Source organism: Panthera onca, chromosome D1 (assembly GCF_046562875.1).
Source record: "Panthera onca isolate mPanOnc1 chromosome D1, mPanOnc1 haplotype 2, whole genome shotgun sequence".
NCBI classification, from domain to species: domain Eukaryota; kingdom Metazoa; phylum Chordata; class Mammalia; order Carnivora; family Felidae; genus Panthera; species Panthera onca.
Window position 1 is genome coordinate 54,256,746 of NC_138348.1, and position 22,760 is coordinate 54,279,505.

General features: G+C 35.9%; 2 protein-coding genes across 2 annotated transcripts; both read left to right on the top strand.

Moving 5' to 3' along the window:
* The first annotated feature begins 2,131 nt into the window (after positions 1 to 2,131).
* LOC132662376 (olfactory receptor 52K2-like) lies at positions 2,132 to 5,935 on the top strand. Its single transcript, XM_060607850.3, has 2 exons — positions 2,132 to 2,220; positions 5,008 to 5,935. The coding sequence occupies exons 1-2, from the start codon at positions 2,132 to 2,134 to the stop codon at positions 5,933 to 5,935; spliced, it is 1,017 nt and encodes a 338-aa protein (XP_060463833.3).
* A 9,064-nt stretch (positions 5,936 to 14,999) lies between these two features.
* Positions 15,000 to 16,019, top strand: LOC132662375 (olfactory receptor 52E4-like). Its single transcript, XM_060607849.2, has one exon. The coding sequence runs from the start codon at positions 15,000 to 15,002 to the stop codon at positions 16,017 to 16,019; it is 1,020 nt and encodes a 339-aa protein (XP_060463832.2).
* The last annotated feature ends 6,741 nt before the right edge of the window (positions 16,020 to 22,760 follow it).

A 22,760-nucleotide genomic window follows, 5' to 3' on the forward strand; every position in this document is an offset into this window, starting at 1 on the left:
TTATCTATCTATATTTCATTTATCCATTTATCTATGGATGGACACTTGGGTTGCTTCCAACTTTTGCCTCCTATGAGTAATGCTATTGTGGATGTAGTTATATAAATATCTGTTCTAGTCTCTGTTTTAATTTCTTTTGGATAAATACCCAGAAGTGGAATTGCTGTATTATATGGTAATTCTGTGTTTTCATTTTTGAGCAATAGCCATGTCTCTTTTTGCACAGCAGCTGCATCATATTACATTCTCACTAGCAATGCAAAAGGTTTCCAATTTTTCATATCCACACCAATGATTTTTTTTTAATTTTTTTAAATGTTTATTTATTTTCAAGAGACAGAGAAACAGGAAGTGAGGAGGGGGTAGCACAGAGAGAGGGAGACACAGAATTCAAGCAGGCTCCAGGCTCTGAGCTGTCAGCACAGAGCCTGATGTGGGGCTTGAATCCATGAACTGTGAGATCACGACCTGAGCTGAAGTCGTACGTTTAACCGACTGAGCCACCCAGGCACTCCTAATTTTTTTAATTTTTTAAAAATAGTAGCCATCCTAATATATATGAAGTGGTGTCTCATTTTGGTTTTGATTTGCATTTCCCTAAAAATTAGTGATGTTGAACATCTTTTCATGTATATATTTGCCATTTGTACACATTCTTTGGAAAAAATTTTATTCAAGTTATTTGCTCATTTTCTAATCTATTGTGTTGTTGTTGTCATTGCTGTTGAGCTTTAAAAGTTCTTTATATATTCTGGCTATTAATTTATTATCAGATATATGGTTTACAAATATTTTCTCCCATTCTGTGGGTTGCCTTTCCCTCTCTTGATAGTGCCCTTTGATGCACAAAAGTATTGTTTTCCTGCTCATTTTTTAATTGAAATATAATTAACATATAATGCTATATTAGTTTCAGGTGTAGAATATAATGATTCAACATTCTATACATTACTCAGTGCTCATCACAGTAAGTTGACTCTTAATCCCCTTCACTTATTTCACCCATTTCGTCACCCACCTCCCCTCTGGCAACAACCAGTTTGTTGTCTGTATTTAAGTACAAAAGTTTTAATTTTGGTGAAGTCCAGCTTATTTATTTTTATTTTTGTTGCCTATGTTTTTGTGTCTTATCCAAGAAATTGTCAAATACAATGTCATAATGTTTTCTCTCTATTTTTTTTCTAAGTATTTGATAGTTTCACCTCTCCTATTTAGGTCTTTGATCCATTTTCAGTAATTTTTTTCTGTATGATATGAGTTCAATTTCATTCCATTGCATGTGGATATCTAGTTTTTTCACTGCCATTTGTTGAAAAAAAAAAAACTGTTTTTTCCCCATTGAATGATCTGGGCTCTCTTGTAGAAATTACCTGACCATATATGTTAGAGTTTATTTGGGAGCTTTCTTTTCTCTTGTATAGGTCTATATGTCTGTCTTTAGGCCAGTACCATACTTATTTGATTACTATAGCTTTGTAGTAAGTTGTGAAATCAGGAAGTATGAGACCTCAACTTTGTTCTTATTTTCAAGATTTTTTTTGTGTGTGTGGCTATTTTGTGTGAGATTTTGTATGAATTTTAGATTGGATTTTTCTGTTTCTACAAAAATGTCATTGCAACTTTGGTAAGGATTGCATTGAATCTGTAGATGACTTTGGGTAGCATTGGCATATTAACATTATGTTTTCCAATCCATGACCATGGAATATCTTTCTATTTATTTGTGTCTTCATTAATATCTTCCAACAATGTTTTGTGGTTTTTAGTGTACAAGTATTTGTCTCTTTGCTTAAATTTATTCCTATTTTATTCTTTTGGAATTTATTATAAATATAATTATTTATGTAATTTCCTTTTCAGATTGCTCATTGTTAGTGTATAGAAATGCAATTTTGGGGTTTTGCATGTTGATTTTGAATATTGCAATTTTGCTAATTTATTTATTGGTTATATTAGGTATGTTTGTGTGTGTGTGTGTGTGTGTGTGTGTGCATACAAGTGTGATATCTTTATGGTTTTCTTCTTACAAGATCAAATCATCTGCAAACATAGTTTTGTATCTTCCTTCCCAACTTGTATGCCTTTTATTTATTTTTCTTGTCTAATTGCTATAGCTAATACTTCCAGAACTATGTTGCATACAAGCGATAGAAATGGGCATATCTCTCTTGTTCCTGATCATAAAGAAAAAACTTTCAGTATTTCACCATTGAGTACAATGTTAGTACAAGGGCTTATCATATGTGGCCTTTATTATGTTGAGGTTGAGGTTGCTGGTCATTTTTTATTGTCCTCTTTCTAATATTTAATAACAGTTAACTAGGAAATACCGTCATTCTTTCAAATCAACCAATTACCAAAGCCCTATAGAATTATTAAAGGTATCTATATTAGTAAGAATCTAACCAGGACACAAAAAAAATTTGAATATTTAGGACAGGACATCTTTAATACTGATAATTATTTATATAATTATATAGCTTCTGAGAAGTGAAATATTAAAAATAAAGACTCCCAGAAATTAAGAACTATAGGAAGCCATACCAGCTCTAGGTCAGTGAAACAGAGGGGGCAGCCAGCAGTTCCAGACTCAAAGATATGAGTCTCCCAGTGGAAGGTGAAGCCATGGAAGTCCTCTCTGGCAGGATCTGGAGCCCTGGAGCAGATGCAGTTGAAGAGAGTGAGAAATAGGGAGAAATAACCTGACCTTTCTTTCCTCTTCCCTAATATTTTCCTGCCAGTACCTACACTGAACAAACCCAGCATAAATACAGATGATCTGTGATCCTGGGAAACATAGCCTGCAATGGTCAATGCTCCTGAAATACAGAAAAAGGAGAAGAAGTTGAGGAAGGACAAGTTTATAAGGAAGACATATTTAATATATGCATAACATTGCAACGAAAATGCACATAATGATTCTTTTGTATATAGGGATAATGAATATCCTTTACTTGATTAAACAAGTAAAATTCAAGAGGATTCAGTAATAGAAACATGACTAGAAAGTATCCTGGAGCTTTGGTTGTTTTTCAGAACTAGATAAGATTCAAGTAAGTTACTTAATATCTGGAAACATATGGGGATATTAATATGGATACCCTAATTAATTAATAACCATGTGCCTCTCTGATATTCTCCATTCTGTCTAGCTCTCATCACATATGTTGTGAGAAGGCATTAATTCGCAGTGCCTACATGTGCTTAAGCCCTAGAAGTGTAATAAATCAAGTATCTCAAGAGACTCGGAGTCCAGAGACCATCTCTTCTTGGTTTCTAAGTTCAGAGCTAGCTTGGGTGGCAATGACACTACAAGATTGATTCCCTTCAAGAGACCAAACTGTTCCTGAAGAGACTAGGAGAAATTATTGAAATTGCTTATAATCAGACAACATTCTCGAAGGAGGTGATAGGTAGGATATTCCTTGCAGGCATCTGGTCCCCCAGGATAAGAGATATAATGAAACTTGCTGTAGTATAGCATATATTAAGCTGACCTTCACGATGAACAATGGGGCCATCTCATTATAGAGGTAAGATAACCTGGTTACAGGCTGCAGAGTTGTAGTTGAGTTGGGATTGGAAAACTCAATGCTTCCATAAGAAGGGAATGATGGAACCTAGGATGGGGTTCTAGGTCCAGTCTTAAGTGGTGAAGACAGCACTTGTGGCTCTCTGAAAGATGGTTGAACTTCTTGACAAAAAATAAGGTAGAACAAGATGAACTCAATATTTAAGCTGAAATGAACAGTTTGTTCATTCATAATTTTTGTTAATCTACTTCTAGGATTTAGTCCTAAACTGAACTGGTCAAAACATTTTTTTAAAAATAATTCTTTTATTCAGAGTGAAAGGATACTTCATGTTATAAAAGCTCACCATATACCAATATTTGAACCAAGATAATTATTTATCAATTCAAAATTTAGTATTGTTAGGATATCCTTCCAAAATAATTGCTCACAAACTCTAAGGAGTGATTTCTGGTAAGCCAATTTCTGGAAATCAAGAGTTGTATTTAAAAGTTTTCTTAAGGAATCAGACCTCTAAACCCAGACAGCAAACTGATGGTTGCTAGAGGGAAGAGGGGTGGGAGATGGAAGATAGAGCCTTCCAGTTATGGAATGAGTAAGTTATAGGAATAAAAGGCACAGCATTGGGCATATAGGGAAAAAATTTTAGCTTTGGAAACAGAAGTCAGTGTGAAGTGTACTGTGTGATTGAAAAATGTATTATTCACCTTCTGGAAGAATTTGATTGATCTTTTACAAAACAACACAAATATCTGGTAATCTGAATACCCATGTTTTCCAGACTTAGTCATTTTTTCTATTGGATGGTCCTTTGCTAAGTGATTTTCTTATTGTTCAGTTGAGCTGATTTTATGAAGATAAGGGTCCTTGATTTATTAGCTCAATGACTCACCTTTAAAAATAGGACCAGTTTGGTTCATACTTCTTCATTCTCCTTTTTTTTAGCTAATTTCCCCAATTGTTCTTTAGTATTTCCCAAGTCACCTTTTCATTATATCTATAAGCCCTATCATTGAGAAGGGGGTGAGAGAGGTTAAATATCACAAATCACTGATCTCAATCATAATGGTTGGACTTACCCTTTTTTGCTTGTCTCAAATTATAGAAAATTATATCTTCATACTCAGCAATATATCACCTGTTACCTCTCTAATACTATAATACTACTGAAATGCATCTGGCTAACTGAACAACACTTTCTGGAAAAAAAAAAGGCAAGGAGATAGATAGATGATAGATAGATGATAGATAGATACTTTTCTACTAATTTTTCTTACCCAAAAAAGCACAATCCCATATATTTAATGCATTGCGAGATTATACTACTGAAGAAATAATTCAATAACTGGCATCTCTCCAAACCCATAGTAATGGAAGAAAAACATTGATATTCATATATTTATAATCTTTGTGATTTTTAATTTGGACAGGGTCATGGAATATCTACTGTTTGCATAATGTTAAATTACAACAGGACCAGTCTTCACCCTACCAGCTTTCTACTGCTTGGCATTCCAGGATTGGAGGCTGTTCACATATGGATTTCTATCCCTTTTTGTCTAGTCTACCTCATGTCACTAATGGGAAATGTTGCCCTTCTATTAATTGTCAAGACAGACCACAAACTACATGAACCTATGTACCTCTTTCTATGCATGCTTTCAGTGGCTGATTTGATTCTTACTTCTTCTACACTTCCCAAGATACTTAGCCTCTTCTGGTTCAATTACAGAGAGATCTACTTTGAAGCCTGCCTCACTCAAATGTATCTTATTCATTCTCTGTCTACTATGGAATCTGGATTTATCCTGGCCATGGCTTTTGACCGCTACATAGCCATTTGCCACCCATTAAGACATTCCACTATCCTGACCCCTGCAGTGATTATAGGCTTCGGTTTGGGCATTGTCTTTAGAGGAGCTGTACTCCTCAGTCCACATCCCTTTCTACTGAGGTGGCTTTCCTACTGCAGAACTAATGTCATCTCCCATACGTACTGTGAGTTTATGGCTGTGATAAAGCTAGTTTGCACTGAAACCAAGATTCGTAGAGCCTACAGCCTAATTGTGGCATTCCTGACAGGGGGATTGGATTTCATATTGATCATCTGTTCTTATGTCCTTATTCTTTTCACTGTCTTTAATCTGCCTTCGAAAGCTGCCCGCCTCAAGACCTTAAGTACATGTGTCTCCCATGTATGGGTCATCTTAGTGTTTTATACACCAGCCTTTTTCTCTTTTCTCACTCATAGGTTTGGCCACCACATCGCTCCACATACCCATATTTTTATAGCCAATATATATCTTCTTATTCCACCTATGATGAACCCTATTATTTATGGTGTAAAAACCAAGAGAATCCGGGAGGGATTCTTTAAATTCTTAATAATCAAATGTGTTTGAAAGCATATATTGCTGCTTTCAAGATTCTCCCTTTGTCTTTTTCTTTTAAACATTTGACTGATACTTTAGGTAAGGATATCTTGTTTTCAGTTCTGCTTAGAATTTGTTGAGCTTCTTGTTTGTGAGGATTGAAGTTTTTTTGTTTTTTTTTTTATCAATTTTTGAAAAATTTCAGCCATTATTTCTTCAAATGTTATTTCTGTCTCTCCTGTCCTTCTAGGATTTTCTTTATAGGCTTTTTTTTTTTTTTTTTTTTTTTTTTTTGTATCCTACAGGGGTCTTTGAGACTTTTTCATTTTTTTCTTTTTTTTTTTTTTTTTTTTTTTTTTTGCTTTTCAGGCTGAATAGTTTCAATTGGCCTCTCTTCAAGCTTGCTTATTCATTTTTTTTCTCTAAGTTTAAATATGCTTTTGAGCACCTATTGTGGATTTTACATTCATTTATTATACATTTCCATTATATTTGGTTCTTTTTAAATAATTCCTGTCTATTTATACTCTGTATTTGGTGACACATGATTCTCAAACTTTTCCTTTTCTTCTTTAGACTTGGTTTATTTTAGTTCTTGGAACTTATTTGTAATAGCTGATATCAAGTCTGATTCGTAAGCAAGATTTTTACTTGGAGAGGGTTTTGTTTGTTTGTTTTGTTTTGTTTTGTTTTTGAAATCTTGTGCATGCGCTATGCACATGGGTAGGTGGCCTTCTATATTCCTAAAAATATGTTGGAACTTTTCAAATCCTCCTATGAACATCTCATTCTCTGTTTTTATTTGTTTGCTTGTTTTTGTTTTGTTTGTTTGTTGGCTGGTTTGTTTTGAGTTTTATAGTCAGTCTTTTGTTAACCCAATTAGTAAGTTTGTCTTAGGACACTTTAATGTTAAACAATTGCCATTACAAATGCCTTTTTCTCATAGGTTGATTTCTGAGTCATGTCAAATAAAAACAAGCCTTTTGAATAGAGCATTTTTCAAGCTTCCTGTTGTGTCAAATAGTGACAGTTTATTTTGATGGTGATTTTTGGACTGCCAAACCAATTTTGTCCCTTCTTTTGGATGCTAGGATGCTGGTTTTCAAAGACATAGAATGCATTTCTAAAAACTTTAAATGCCTGTGTCGATTAACTTTAATATCTGTGTCATTTCTGGGTCAGTTTCAATTGATTAATTTTTCTTACTTATTATGAATTTTGTTTTTCTATTACTTTTCATGACTTATAGGTTGGAATGGATTATATACATAATTATATATGATAATATATAAAACATATATAAACATATAAAATATGAAAAAACAATATATATTTTACCCTGTGGGATGCTAAATTCTTTTTTGTATTTCTATGTTTTCAGGCTTTGTTCTGGGACTTAATTAGATTGAATATTGGTCAAGCTTGTCAGGTTTTGTTTTAGGCTGTACAGTGTGAAACCAGAGCAATATTTCATCTAGTACTCATTTTGTCTCACTGTTTGGTTTCCCTATATTTTCCTATATCACAATAAATTATGAAAAATTCCTCAGTGACTTCTCAAAAAGGGTTGGCTTCAAATATTGTCCCAATTTTGTGTGTGTGGTTTTGGGTAGATTGGTTCACAGAGGTTTTGCTCCAACTAATCTGAACTAATTAGTTCACAATGAACTAATCAGTATTGAAGTAATTTTTAAAGCAGTCCTTCTGAAGAACAAAGAAGTTGTCTCTCTGCAGATTTCTTATCTTTGGTACACTGATTTACTGTTTCTGTTTTATTCTTCCAAGAATCCCAGATCCAGGGGCACCTGGATGGCTCATTCGATTAAGCATCCAACTCTTGACTTCAGCTCATGTTATGATCTCATGGGGTCGTGAGTTCAAGCTTCGTATTAGGCTCTGCGCTGACAGCAGGATTCTCTATCTCCCTCTCTCTCTCTCTCTGCACCTTCACCACTCACTCTCTCTCAAAAATAAAAATAGAAATAAATTCCTTTTTTTCAAAAATTAAAAAAAAAATAATGTTTATTTATTTTTGAGAGACAGAGAAACAGAGGATGAGCAGGGGAGGAGCAGATAGAGAGAGACACACACAGAAAGAATCCAAAGCAGACCCCAGGCTCTGAGCTGTCAGCACACGATGCAGGGCTCAAACTCAATGAACTTAACTGTGAGATCATGACCTGAGCCAAGCTTGGAAGTTGGATGGTTAACCGACTAAGCCACCTAGGCACCCCAAACAAACAAACAGAAATCTTAAAAGAAGAAGAAGGAGAAGAAGAAAGAAGAGGAAGAAGAGGAAGGGAAAGAAGAGGAGGAAGAGGAAGAAGAAAAAAGAAGAAAGCTGAAAGAGGAAAGAAGAAGAATCCCACCTCCAGATCATGAATTTAAGAATCATGTTGTACTCTGCCTGGGCTCTACCTTTCCCTAATGTGTTTTGGTAACTTTCCCTATGCAGTAAGCTTGGGCAATTGAAAGGATAACCTCATTAGTTTCCCATCCCACAGATTCCATTGTCTTTCATTATCTGATGTCCAATACCTTGAGTGCCTTTACTTCATATATTTTATGGTACTTTAGTTCTTTCATGCACATTCCTGTTACTCCAACTTGTCCAAAAACAAATGTCCCCACATATTCCTTTAAGTTCAAATTTAGAAATCCTCAACTATCTAAATTCTTGTATCTGATTCTTCACTATACAAATTGTGAAACATTTTCTCATACTGTTCACTAATTGAGTAAACACACACAGACACACTCATACGCACATACAAACACACACAGTGTATCTGTATAGACTGATATAAAATACTTCGGTTGATAGGGTGCCTGGGTGGCTCAGTCGGTTGACATCTAGCTCTTGATTTCGGTTCAGGTCATGATCTCACATTTTGTGAGTTCAAGCCCCAGGTAGGGCTCTGTGTGGACAGTGGGAAGCCTGCTTGGGATTCACTCTTTCCTTCTGTCTGTGCCCCTCCCCTGCTTGTTCTCTCTCTCTCTCTCTCTCTCTCTCTCTCTCTCTCTCTCTCTTTCTCTCTCTCAAAAGAAATAGATAAACTTAATAAAAATTATTTAAACATTTTTTAAACATTTATTCATTATTGAGAGACAGAGAGAGACAGAGCATGGGAGGGGCAGAAAGAGGAGGAGACACAGAATCTGAAGCAGGCTCCAGACACTGAGCTGTCAGCACCGAGCCTGATGCGGGGCTCAAACTCACAAACTGCGAGATCATGACTTGAGCCGAAGTCAGATGCTTAACCAACTGAGCCACCCAGGTGCCCCCTAATAAAAATTATTTTAAAAATATTTAAAAATAAAGCAACTACTTTATTTTAAATATACCTTTATTAAAAATAGAGCTGCTTTTGGGGGATGTTGCTTTCATCTACATGAACTTTGCCTTTATTTTTATTGTAATGAAATCTAGACGTAATTACCAGTCATCCATGGTCAGTGCTTTATTGCTATCCATTTTTTATGAAGTTTATTTATTTATTTTGAGAGAGAGAGCAGGGGAGGGGCAGGGAGAGAGGGAGAGAGAGAATCACAAGCAGACTCCACACTGTCAGCACAGAGCCTGATGCAGGGCTTGAACTCACCAACAGTGAGATCATGACCTAAGCAGAAACAAAGAGACACTTAACCGACTGAGCCATCCAGGTGTCCCTGCTATCCATCTTTGTATGTCAAATTTATAGCCTAGACCAGCTGACATAATTGGAACTCCCTAAAGGCAACTGGCTGTAGGGGGTAAGGGATTTCCCTTTCCAATGAGGAAATCTTTAAATCCAATGAGTCTCAGAGGAGGACAATCTATGTACCATTTATTATTACCACTTCAATTCCCATCATGATTAGTTGCCACTACCACTTATTAACGTGATTATTATGTTATTCATTGTATTAAACACCATAACCATATTAATTCATTTAAGCTTCATATAGACAATATGATATATGTACTACTAGTATTCATATTTTAAAGTTCAGGAAATTTGAGATTGTAAAGATGAAATTACATGAAAATAGTTATACAACCAATACTAGCAGAGCCAACTCTGAAAACAGGTCTTCCTCTACAGCATGAGGTTCATCACATTTTACCTAAAGACACTAATGCTGGTGTTAACACCAAAGCTCTGTCCATTTAGAAGCATTAGCCACTTAGTTCCCTCTGTTTCCAGAAGACTAAAAGCCTTTCGTTCAAAGTATTCTAGATTATTTTGGTAATCAGAGATGTAGAAATATATGTCTGCATATTTATCTGCATATCGATATATCTATATCTTTTTAATTAAATATTTAAAAAAAGAAGAGAAGAAATGGGATATGCAATCCCTGATATTTAACGCTATCTATGGAGTAGACTCCTGGTGTTAATAACACTATGCTTTCCTTGTACTTTACACATCAAATAGGGGCCTTTTACACCATACTAACTGAGAAAAGGAAACAGGGAATTTTGTCTTTAAGAAGGGAAACTCAGATCCTGGGATAAAATATGTTATATAGCACTATATATATATTTTTTCCCTTCCATTCAAGTTGACATATTAAATCTCACAGTGCTAAATGTGTTCTTTTGAGACATCCTTAGTCGCTCTTTGTTTGATTTTGGCAAATCATTTATCCTATGAACTCTAGTGAAGCTATCTCAATGGATAATATAAACATCAGAGGCAAAATAAATGATACAGTGGATGGCAAGGGAAGTCTGCAAGTGTAGACTGGTCAGAGAAGACTAAGGACAGGAGAAGTGGTAGAAAAGGGGACAAAATGCCTCATTATGTTTTCTGTGTTGGCTTATGTCTGGTATACCTCATCCACTGGTCATCAGTGTTTGTTAGTTCTAATTTCACAGATTCCTTCCAATGCTAGCAACTAAAGAGCAACAGGGAATTTAATTACACTACTTGACATTGTTACCTAGTCCCTCACATCCATTTGGAAATGGAAATCCCAGGCTTACATTTGAAAGGCAAAATTAAATAACTAAAGTAATAGTAAATAAAAAATGACTTTTTATTTGTCAAACAGTAAATGGGGAATTACTTTATTAATTTTCATATTATATAACTCCTGAAAAGAAGATATTATTATCCTCCTCTTTAAGATAAGGAACTAGCATCAACTAAGCTGTTGTACCTCATGCAACGTCTGGGGAAATATGAAATTTTAGGGAATATCTGGGTAAAGATGATCATTTCAGGTGATTATGAGGCAGCCACTGCATGGGTAACACTTTATTCACACTGCTTTAAACAATACTGATAACTCTGTTCAAAAATGCGGGGCTATAGAAAGTTTATTCAGCTTCATGCTGTGAAGACCGATGTTTTCCTTATACAATCTGCAATGTTCAGTTCCACAAAAGTACAATTAAACAATCATCATTGTGACCCTAGTACCCACACACGCTTTTGATTATTGGTTCCTGAGGTTAGTCCTCTAATGACTGCAAAAGTCTCAGAAGTCTGTCATCTGTCTGGTCAGTGAGATTCCTCTAGAACAAAGAGAGACATTCTCATTGGTGATCATTGACAGCCATCCCCATGGGGCATTCATTTTGCATAACCCTCCTAAAACCTATGGCTCCAGAGCAAGAAGCAGCAGGCAGCTGGTTTGTCTTATAGGCGTCTGCAAGATGAGTGCAACCCCAGGCAAAACCCAGCCAGATGAAGAAATAGACTACGTGAGACAAGCATTTCTACTCGAGAGAAAAACAGAAGAATTAAAAATACTTAATAGCTTATATGACAAGGATAGTGAGCAACAAATGGACTCCAACCATAGCACAGATGCAGCATCAGGAAGGTCTCCTGCCATGCCAGTCTTTACTTCCATGGCTAAATTGTAGGGGCATCTACAGGGTCTCCCATAGAGGGTAAGGTGACTAAAGGAAAGGCAGCACTTAGGGAATTTAAGATGGAGACTATTTATAAACAAGAACAGAATTAATTAAACGTAATATTTTATGGGCTTACTGGTGCATGCAACTGAACAAAATGTTTTCTAGGTTTGAAAGGTATTTAAGACAAAAAGTAATGGTCAATGAGGTAGTTAAATTCTGAAGTAGTGCACACTGCCTGCCACTCTGGCGATGCATCTGAGAGGTATGGCTAGATGCTTTGTTTGAACTTTATAAAGTGAGAGTAACATAAAGATCAAGTAAAACCATAAATCAAGGTCCGTTTAAATGGCCCAAATATTCATATTTGTCTTTGCATATCAGTCTGATCACATTCACAGAAATTGATTTATGCTAGGTTCAGTAAGTGTTTTCAATCCAAAATAGCAATTTGCTTTTATAGACAGTTTCTAAGTAAAACGACAGTCTTCCAATGAAGAGAAAAAATAAGCCTGATAGGGGAAAAGATGTTTTAGAGACATAATCAGGGCAATAACTATCTAGTTTTCACTTGAAAATCAGCCTCTTTTTGTTCTTATTTATTTGTTTAGTGAAACTATCAGCAAAATAAATCCATGCTGTTTTCAGTAATTACGGGGCGGTGTTTATGAAGTGGATATATGGAGCAAAATATGACTTTAGGTAGTGTGTTTTCTTTCCCTAGGGTAACGTTTACGCTTTCTTTCACTTTTTGAATTTTAAGATTAAAACAAATATTACTGGCTAATTCCAAAATCCTCACCCTCCATACCTGTTTCTGGCACAAACTTTCCTTCCCTCTATAGATTATCATAAGATATGGGTCACATATTTGAGGTACAAAGAGTATTTTTTAAAATATTTATTTCTTTACTTTTGAGAGAGAGGGAGCACAAGCAGGGGAGGAGCAGAGAGATAGGGAGACACAGAAACCCAGGTGCCCCACGAAGAGTATTTTTTTTTAATTTTTTAATCTTTATTTTTGAGAGAAAGATAGAGAGACAGAGCATGAGCAGGGGGAGGAACAGAGAGAAAGGGAGGAACAGAGAGAAAGGGAGGCACAGAATCCAAAGCAGGCTCCAGGCTCTGAGCTGTCAGCACAGACCCCGATGTGGGGCTCGAACCCATGAACCGTAAGATCATGACCTGAGCTGAAGTCGGACACTTAACTGACTGAGCCACCCAGGCACCCCAACTATCTTTTTACTCCATTTGCTTTTAAGATCTCTATGATTTCTGAAACTCTATTAACTTTTTAAAAAATGTGTCTATATGGAGATGCAGTTGATTTATAACATTGTATAATTTAAGGTGTACGGTTGTTAATTTGGCAGATTTATATATTGCATTATGATTACCACATAGTATTAGCTAACACCTTTAATCATATCTTTTTTATCATTTCTTATTTTTTTATCTTATTTTGTATATTTTTATTATCTTATTACCATTTCTGTTTTGGAGTTAGGAAAAATTAAAATCTAATCTCTTAGCTACCTTGAAGTTTATAATAGCAACATTTTTGTCTATAATCATTTTGCAGTGAATTACAATCTCCAGAACATATTACTAGTTGCAAATTTCCACTGACTCTTTGTTAACTTTTTAAAGTTATTCCTGATTTTTAAAATCCATTTTAAAGTCTCGCTCAAATCAAATTTCATTGTCCACGGACATCATGTAGTAGAGTAATTGTGTACTTCCTCTGGCACCATTTATACTTCTCAGAAGCTACAGAAACATCTGTTGCTGTGCTTGAGCCGTTGGGACTCTCCAGTGGAGCTATAAAATCTGAAGTTAGCATTTCATGAGGGAATAATTCAAATCTCTGAATTCCTGGCTTTAATTCAACACAACACAATTAATCTGGAGGGATATAGACAACTTGTCTATGTTTACTCAAACCTAAGACATGAGAGAGGCAGTGATGAGGGTACTGTAGCATATTGGTGTGAAGAAGGACTTTCTAGAACTCAGGCATAAATATTCCAAATTACTTTGGACTCTTGAGACTCAGCTGTGCTGAAAATAAACTGAGAGCATGCAATAGAGGAAGACACGGTGGTCCCTCTGAAGATAAGTTGGAGACTTCTCTGGATTGCCTCCTTGTTGACAGGTAAATTGGTGTAGTCCCACCACATAGAACTAGCCACTAATAAGTTAGATCAAGATGCTCTTGGCATTTTTCCCAATCATCCTTTAGAAATTCTGGTCCACAAGGTACCTGGCACCAACTCTGGGAAAGTAAGTGTATGCAGGTATATTCTCTGGGCTTAAGAATAATTTAGTAAGAAATAACATACTAACCATTAGTTTCACAGTGAACAGCTGGTATCAACTGAGATGTTGGAATGTAAATTTTATATTATATATTTGTATATTAGATATTATATTAATATTGCATATATTTATTTATATCATATATATATATATATATATATATATATATATATATATATATATATTTGTATGAATTATCATGAAAGCATGGACAATCTGCCAAAGTAACATTTTTCCAGGGATCCTGGAAAATCCAGGGAGCATACTTTTTGGATGTAAGGTCAATGACTTTGTTGCTATCTTAAAGCTATTATGCATTTAAGTGATCAGATGCTGGTTCTTTTATGGCCAGAAATTCACCAGGGCAGCAAATTTCAAAAGTATTGTCCTTTGAAGCATTGCAAGTGTGGAATGCTTATTATTCCTTCATGCCTTGCTTTTAAAAATCTCTATTTAGAATTTATCTCATGCCAAATTCTCCAACACCATAATTACTTTGGAGGGGTACTTCTCAGAGAAGGCATTGTTACAGGTTCCTGGTTAGAATGTGAGGAACTTGAGTTATTTATCAGAAATTTTGCAGAAGGAAGGAAAGAAGAAAGAAAAGAAAAGAAAAGAAAAGAAAAGAAAAGAAAAGAGAAAAGAAAAGAGAAAAGAAAAGAAAAGAAAAGAAAAAGAGATTTTGCTCAGCCTGGCTATCACAGACAGGAGAAGACTTAGTGTCAGGCAGAATGTTGTGGAGTTTCTGAGCTTAAAGAGATAGTCTTTACTCAAGCTAGTCCTTAATGAGATTAATAGCTGACAGTGAGTAATGCAATACATGTAATTTCAGAGAAGCTCACCAAGGAGGACTTAAAATATGAATAAAATTGCTCAGTTGCAATTTTACCTAAGTAATCCTACTGTATATTTACCAGAGTATATATGCACTTGACCACTCCAGGGACAAAGGAAGGAAAGAAAGCAAGACTATATCTTCACGTAGCCAGAATCACCATGATTGACTTTAACTCCACTGCATTCACCAATCCTAGTACCTTCTTCCTGATGGGCATACCTGGCCTAGAATATTTGCATATTTGGATAGCCATCCCTTTCTGCTCAATGTATATTGTGGCGCTCATGGGAAACATACTTATCCTTTTTATCATCAAAGCTGAGACTGTTCTCCATGAACCCATGTTCTATTTTCTTTCCATGTTGGCCATCACAGACCTCATCTTGTCAACCTCCACTCTTCCCAAGATGTTGGGTATGTTCTGGTTCAATTATCATGAAATCGGCTTCCATGCCTGTCTCACTCAGATGTTTTTCATCCATGCTTTCTCTGGGGTCGAGTCAGGGCTTTTTGTGGCCATGGCATTTGACCGGTATGTGGCAATCTGCAATCCGCTGAGACACACATCCATTCTTACAAATACTGTGGTGGCTCAAGTTGGCATAGTGGCACTTCTACGTGGGTTAGTACTAATGACACCACATCCGTTTCTGGTAAGGAGATGGCCATATTGCCAGTCCAATGTAGTTCCCCACACATACTGTGAGCACATGGCTGTGGTGAAATTGGCTTGTGCTGACATTTCCATCAATAGTCTTTATAGTTTGGCAGTCATTGTCTTAATTGTTGGGACTGATGTGACATGCATCTCTCTGTCCTATGTACAGATACTTCGTACTGTATTTAATCTCCCTTCTAATGATTCCAGGTTGAAGACCCTCAGCACTTGTGGGTCCCATGTGTGTGTCATCCTCACCTTCTACATCCCTGCTCTTTTTTCCTTCCTCACCCACCGTTTTAGTAAGCATATACCACGCCACACCCACATCCTGCTGGCCAACATGTACTTGTTGGTACCACCTATGCTGAACCCTATCATCTATGGAGTAAGGACCAGACAGATCCGAGAATGTGTTCAACAATTATTCATGACTAAAATCAGCTGAGAATTCTGGGTCTTATTTTTCCACTTATTCCCATCCTCCTGTAATTCTTTGGTATAAATTTCTTGGATTCTAGCTTCAGCAAGACCAAGTATTAGAATCTTAATTCTTACTTACTATTTCCATAAGTGGAAGTTATATTTAACTAACATGCATATGTAAAACAGATACAGCAATACCTATGTCATAAGTTAATGGTTACAAAGTGTTTAGTACTGTTTCTAGTATATTGTAGCACCTAATAAAGATATTATTTCAGTCTGTGAAATAATTCTTCTGTGTGTTATGTGTTTGTTTTCTCAGTGTCTTTATGAAACATGTTTATTAGTTTATTTTATAAGATTAACCAAATAAGAACATCAATCTGACTGTGGCTTTTTTTCTAATGTTTATTTATTTTTGAAGGAGAGAGAGACAGAGCATGAACTGGGGAAGGGCAGAGAGAGGGAGACACAGAATTCTAAGCGGGGTCTAGGCTCTGAGCTGTCAGCACAGAGCCTGACGCAGGGCTCGGACTCAAGAACCATGAGATGACCCAAGCCAAAGTCCAACGCTTAACTGACTGAGCCACCCAGATGCCCCTTTTTATCTTTTTTAATGGGGGAATTTTCAACTAGATAATCCAGATGGCAGTCTGCATTGGGTTGATTTGTCCTCTCACTGTAACCATAGGGAAAGTTGGTGAGAGATGGGCAGAAGAGAAAAATGTTGGGTAGGCCATAGAGCTTTCAGCTTGCAACTTATGAGAAGGGTGCATGTTAGGAACTCCCTTGAGAATTGATATGGATTGCAAAGTGAGTCATTCCCACTGCTAGTGCAAACACTGTGTATCTTTCAAACTTGTGGAAAATTTCAAAGAATTAGAACTGTTATTCCTGAAATGAGCAAATAAAATAAAATGATGACTGATTTTGCATTCATCTATCCACTCAGTAAGTATCTAGTAAGTATCTGTAATGTGCCCAACACTTATATGGACATAGAAGACATGACAGTAAACAAAAGAAGCCAAATTATTTCCCTTAGTAAAGCTGATAGGCAATAAGTAAAGATGGTAAATGAAAGTAATTAATGTATACTGATTATAAGGGGGACTTTTCTAGTAATATTTAATGTTACAAATTTTAGTCTAATCTACTTCTGGTTGTATCCCACACCTTTTGATTGCTGATGGATACTGAAAGAGGAATCTTAAATTTTCCAAATACAATAGTGGATCTGACAATATTTTCTTTCATTTCATCAATTTTCTTCATGTAATTTGAATTCTGCACTTAAGTGCATATGCATTTATCTTCTTTTATCTTGATATAATATCCGTCTTTATCCTTGACAGTATCTCTTATTCTGAATTCTTTGTCTTATATTAATATAGCCACTTCCACCTCTTTTACATACTGTCTGCATGGCATGTATTTTCCAACTTTTTAATTTAACCTATCTATGTATTTATATTTAAAGGAGTTTTTTTGTACACAAATACAGTTGGATCTTGTTCTTTTATCCGATTTCACTATCTCTGTCTTAAATTGGTGTGTTTAGACCAGTACCATTTAATGTGATTAATGATATGGTTGAGCTTAAGTTTACCATTTTTGTATGTGTTTCCCATAAGTCTGATCTGTTTGTTGTTCTTATTCATCCCCTCCCCCCACTGCTTACTTTTGGATTTAAGTAGTTTTAGTATTGAGTTTTAATTTATCTATTGGTTTTTGGCTATAATCTATTTTATTTTATTTTATTTTATTTTTTAGGGATTGCTCTAGATCACAGTTTTCCAACTGTGACACTGTTACTATTTTCAGCCAGATAATAATTTGATGGAAAGTTTGTCCTGTGCACTGCAGGATGTTTAGCACCTTCTCTGGTCTATGGCTGCTAGATACTGCTAACAACTAATGGTATCTCTAGAAATTACCAAATGTCTGACTGGGAGCAAATAGGACTGAGAACCACTGATATACAGATTGTGACATACATACCTAACCTTTCACAATTGACTTAGAGTTAATATTTTACCACTTCAAGTGAAATGTAAAAGAACCTTACTTTTATGGGATCCTGTACTTCCCTACATGTTGCAGTTGTCAAATGTACATCTGCATGCATGGAAACCCCACAAAGGCTATGTAAAAGTTATCTTAAACAACTGGAGCAAGTGAGTTTCATATTTAACCATATAATTATAATTTCTGTTGCTCTCCCTTTACTACTGATCTCCTAATTTTCAAATTTGTATAACCTCTCTTCAACCATAAGTCATTTTAGAATTTCATTTTGAGACTGGCTGCTGGTGATGGATTCTCTCAGATTTTCCTCAGCTGGCAAAGCCTTTATTTCATCTGCATTCCTGAAATATATTTTCTCTGTGTATTGAATTTTGAGTTAACTGTTTTTTTTAAATAAATTTTAGCGCTTAAAAATACTGTTCCACTGTCTTCCGGACTTTAAGCTTCCTTATGAGAAATTACACTCATTCAAATTGTTCATCTTCACATAATGACTTATTTTTCTGGCTTTTTGCAATAAATTTTCTTTATCTTTGATTTTTACCAATTCAATATGTTCTTTCTATATGTATGCTGTTCTTTAAGTTTACTTGTTTAGGGATCAAGAAGTTTTAAAAATCTATGAATTTATACCTTATACCAAGTTTAAAAATAATTTCCTATTGTTCCACTAAATATATTTCTCTGCCCAATATTTTTTTTTCCTCCTTCTGGGACACCAGTGACATGAATATTAGAGATTTTTATGTGTTCTACATCCTTGAAGCTCTGTTCATGATTTTAATATTTTTTCTCTATTCTCCAGATTGAATCATTTTCTTAATCGAGTTTACACTTTCTTCTTCATTCTGCTATTGAGCTAATCTGATGAATTTCAGATTTAAGACTTTTACTTATAAAATGATGACATTGTTCTTTTTTTATACTTTGTTATCTCTGTGTACGACCTCTCTTTCACATACTTCAACAGTGTTTACCTTTAAGTCATAAAGAATAATTGTCATAACTGCTTTAGAGTTTTTGTATGACAGTTCCAACGTCTGACTGATATTGGGATTGGAATCTGTGGATCATTCCTTCCCTTGATAGTCACATGTTTTCTGGTTTTTCATATGTTTAATATTTAAAAAAAATTTTATCATGAACATTTTGAATATAGATCTTGTTAAAATCCTTTGTATAAGGTTGATTTTATCTTTTCCGGGAAATCAATTTGGTTATGTTCAGACTGCAAGTCCTATCTTGCTTCCTGTGATGTTTCTAATGGATGCTTTTGTCCCTCTTCCTGACATTTGGAGATGGTTTATATAGTAATTGAGTTCTCAGTGCCTTTACTGTGTTTTGTTGGATCTGTCCTATGCATGTGCAGCTCAGGAGTAAGCTCATAGTTGGTGTCAGTTCATATACAGAATTTAAGGAGCTACTTATTCAGCTCTCTCTTCTCCAGGATTATTTTCACATTCTGTAGTTGTCAGGAGTCACCTCTCGCATCTCCATGACCAGAAAGACAGCCTTTCTGGTAAAATTTAGCGGTATGTATCACCATATCATCAAACTGGGCCGCCCTTGGGGAAGTAGGAAAGGAAGGAAGGGAGAAAGAAAGAAAGAAAGAAAGAAAGAAAGAAAGAAAGAAAGAAGAAAGAAAGAAAGAAGAAAGAAAACAAAGGATAACAATAAGAATTTCACACACATTCTCAAATATTAGCCTTCTCTTTTCTTCCCTTCCCCCTTCCTTTCTCCCTTCCTTTCTTTCTTCTTTCTTTCCCTTTTTCTATCCATCTCTTCCTTCCTCTCTCCCTCCTTCTTTTTTTCTTTATTTCCTTGTTTCTTTATTTTCCTTATTTCTCTTTCTTTTTTTATTTCTTTCTGGCCAGAAAGATAAACCTTCTCTTGGGGTTTTAGCTGTTTGTATTATTCTGTGACTGAGATATAACTTTCAGTCAGATCTAGTAGAAAAACAAAGAAGAAATAGGAGGATCCTCCTCTTTGTCTCCAGCTCACAGACACATTTCTCCTGATTCTCTATCTAGAAAACAATGAGGTATATCTTGCATTTTTGCTCCCTGTACAATCTATTGTCTCTCTGTTGGATACTTGCTTTCTAATCAATGGAAGGAAATACATAGGGGAAAAATTTTCTTGAGAACCTACATGATACAAGTTGCTTCTTCAAAATTTACTTCCTGTTTTGACTTGATTGATTTGCTAACTTTATAGAAATCTGTGGCAACTGTTTTGTATTTTGTTCAGATTTTAGTTTTAATCTGTTGGAGAAATTGGCTATGGTGGACTCATTGCATTTTGGCAAGACTGGCCTGTATTATCAATACAAAATTTTAAGCATAAATATAGTAAAACAGAGATAAATGCTATGGAAAAAAATAAAGATAGCAGACTGAGAGGTTATTGTGTATGTGGTGGAAGGTATATTTCTATTTAGGGTTATCAAGAAAACATCATTTAGTAGATGGTATGTAAGAAAGTATTTGAAAACAACAGGAGATTTAACAGGGCAAACTCTGATAAGAGGAAATTGGAAGAAAAAAGCACTACATTTTTCACTGTCTTTTAAATCTAAAAGAAATGAGGAAGTGAATATAGTTTGAGAGTCATATGGAGAATGCAAAGGAGAAATAGTAGAAGAAAAAGTTCAAGGATATTTCAACCCCACATGTAGAACACCCAGGTAATGCTAATGTCTTTGCCTTATATTATGAGTAAGAATGGCAGTCACTGAGGATATTTTTCATATGCTTTTACAAATTTATTCCTTTCTGATATACAGTAGTGTGAATACATTTAAAATATACAATTTAGTATATTTTTCCATATGTATTCAACTGTGAAAGAATTCCCAAGATAATAAACATACCTTTTATTAAATTTCTTCATGTGACTATGAAATACACACTTATTGTCTTGTCCTGAAATCCACCCTGCTTTCCCAAGCAATAGTAGTTCATCTGTAGATTAGTTTGGGTTTTTTTGTTTTGTTTTGGTTGTTTTTTGTTTGTTTGTTTTGCTTTCAAATTTTATATAGATGTAATTATACAGTATGTCTATTTTCTTCTGGTATATTCTTTTTTCACTAAGCATATTATTTTAAGATTTATCCACATGTGGTATGTATCATCAACTTATTCCTTTATAATTCTCAATGGTATTATAGTATGTGGATATACCTGAGTTTTTCCATCAAGTCATAATTGATAAATATTTGAGTTGGCTCCAGTTTTTGGACATTGTGAATAAAGCAACTCTGAATGTTTGTGTATAAAACTGTCTGTGGACGTATGATGCAATTATCATAGGTAAAATTACATAGCAGTAATAAGCAAGGTTGCAGGATACAAGGTTAATATACAAAAGTCAATTACTTCCCAGACTTCTTGGAAAGATGGCAGAGTAGGAGGACCCTGGGCTCACCTCATCCCACAGATACAACTAGATAACTCTCACATCAGTGGTAATACCCCAGAAAATGACCTGAAGACTGGCAGAAGAAACTCCACAACTAAATATAAAGAAGAGACCACACCTAAAAGGGTAGAAAGGCAATGCAGTTGGAACTAATAGACTTTTGGGACTGTCCACAAGAGTGAGGGATGCTGCAGGCATATAGAGGGGAAAGAATCAAACCCTCACAACAGGGGGCCCACATGAAGAAGACAAATCACCATAACATTACCATAACACCAAGTTCCTACAACCAGAAGGACTTAAAACCTGGAATTAAAAAACAAACAAACAAACAGTGTGTTGGCCTCTGAGAGAGCCTGGAAGGAGAGGACACTGAGTCCTTGCCCTTAAAGAGACAGCACAACAAACAACCTAGAAGCAGCAGTTTGAAAGACGCCTAGGAGTGAGTTATTTACTAATCTCAAAATGTGTCCTGGAGGGATAGAAATCTCTAGGGAACTCCTCCAGGAAGACAACTGGCAAACACCATTTCCCTTCCCCAGGGTAAACACAGCGTCAACTGTGGACTCCCTACCTAACTTGCTAGCACTGCCTCACCCTCCACCGCTTCACACACACACTGTGGTTCCACCAATCCACCCCTCTGGACAGCCTGCCTCAGTCTGGGTGATGTAGGTGCCCTGGCACATGGCACCCTGCTGCATTGTACTTCAGCAGATCTGCCTTCTCCAATATGCTATTGGCAAGAGCCCACACAAAGAGGTGCCATAGACCAGGCAGTGTGCAAGCAGCACTACAGTGTCAACACCATTCCTAAGTGAGTCCTGCCCTAGAGAAAAGGAGAGATAACCTCATATACCAGTTAGTTAGAGACCCAGCAGTGGGCTGAAAGGAGACAACTGGTCTGATTTGCAGGCTCCGCCCAACAAAAAAAGCTTCTCAGGACACCACAGGAAAAACACCCTTTGGTGCTACTGCGTCTCTGGAAAATGCCTGATCTGAGTCAACTAAAGCCCACGGTATCCCCAGACTGGCCCACTAACACCACAGGGACCAAACACTGCCCACAAAAGGCAAAGAGAGCCATTTCAGATGACTGGACTGAAGGAAAAAGTGGCCCAGCCACAACAGTAGGGCACACACATCACACATAAAAGACACCTATGAAGTGCCAGTTTCCAGTGAACAAAGGACACTGCACAGCAAAGCACTACAGGACTTCTTCATAAGGCCATTACTTTCAAGTGCAGGAGATATAGCTATCTTTTCCAACACACAGAAACAGACACAGAGTTAAACAAAATGAGGATACAGA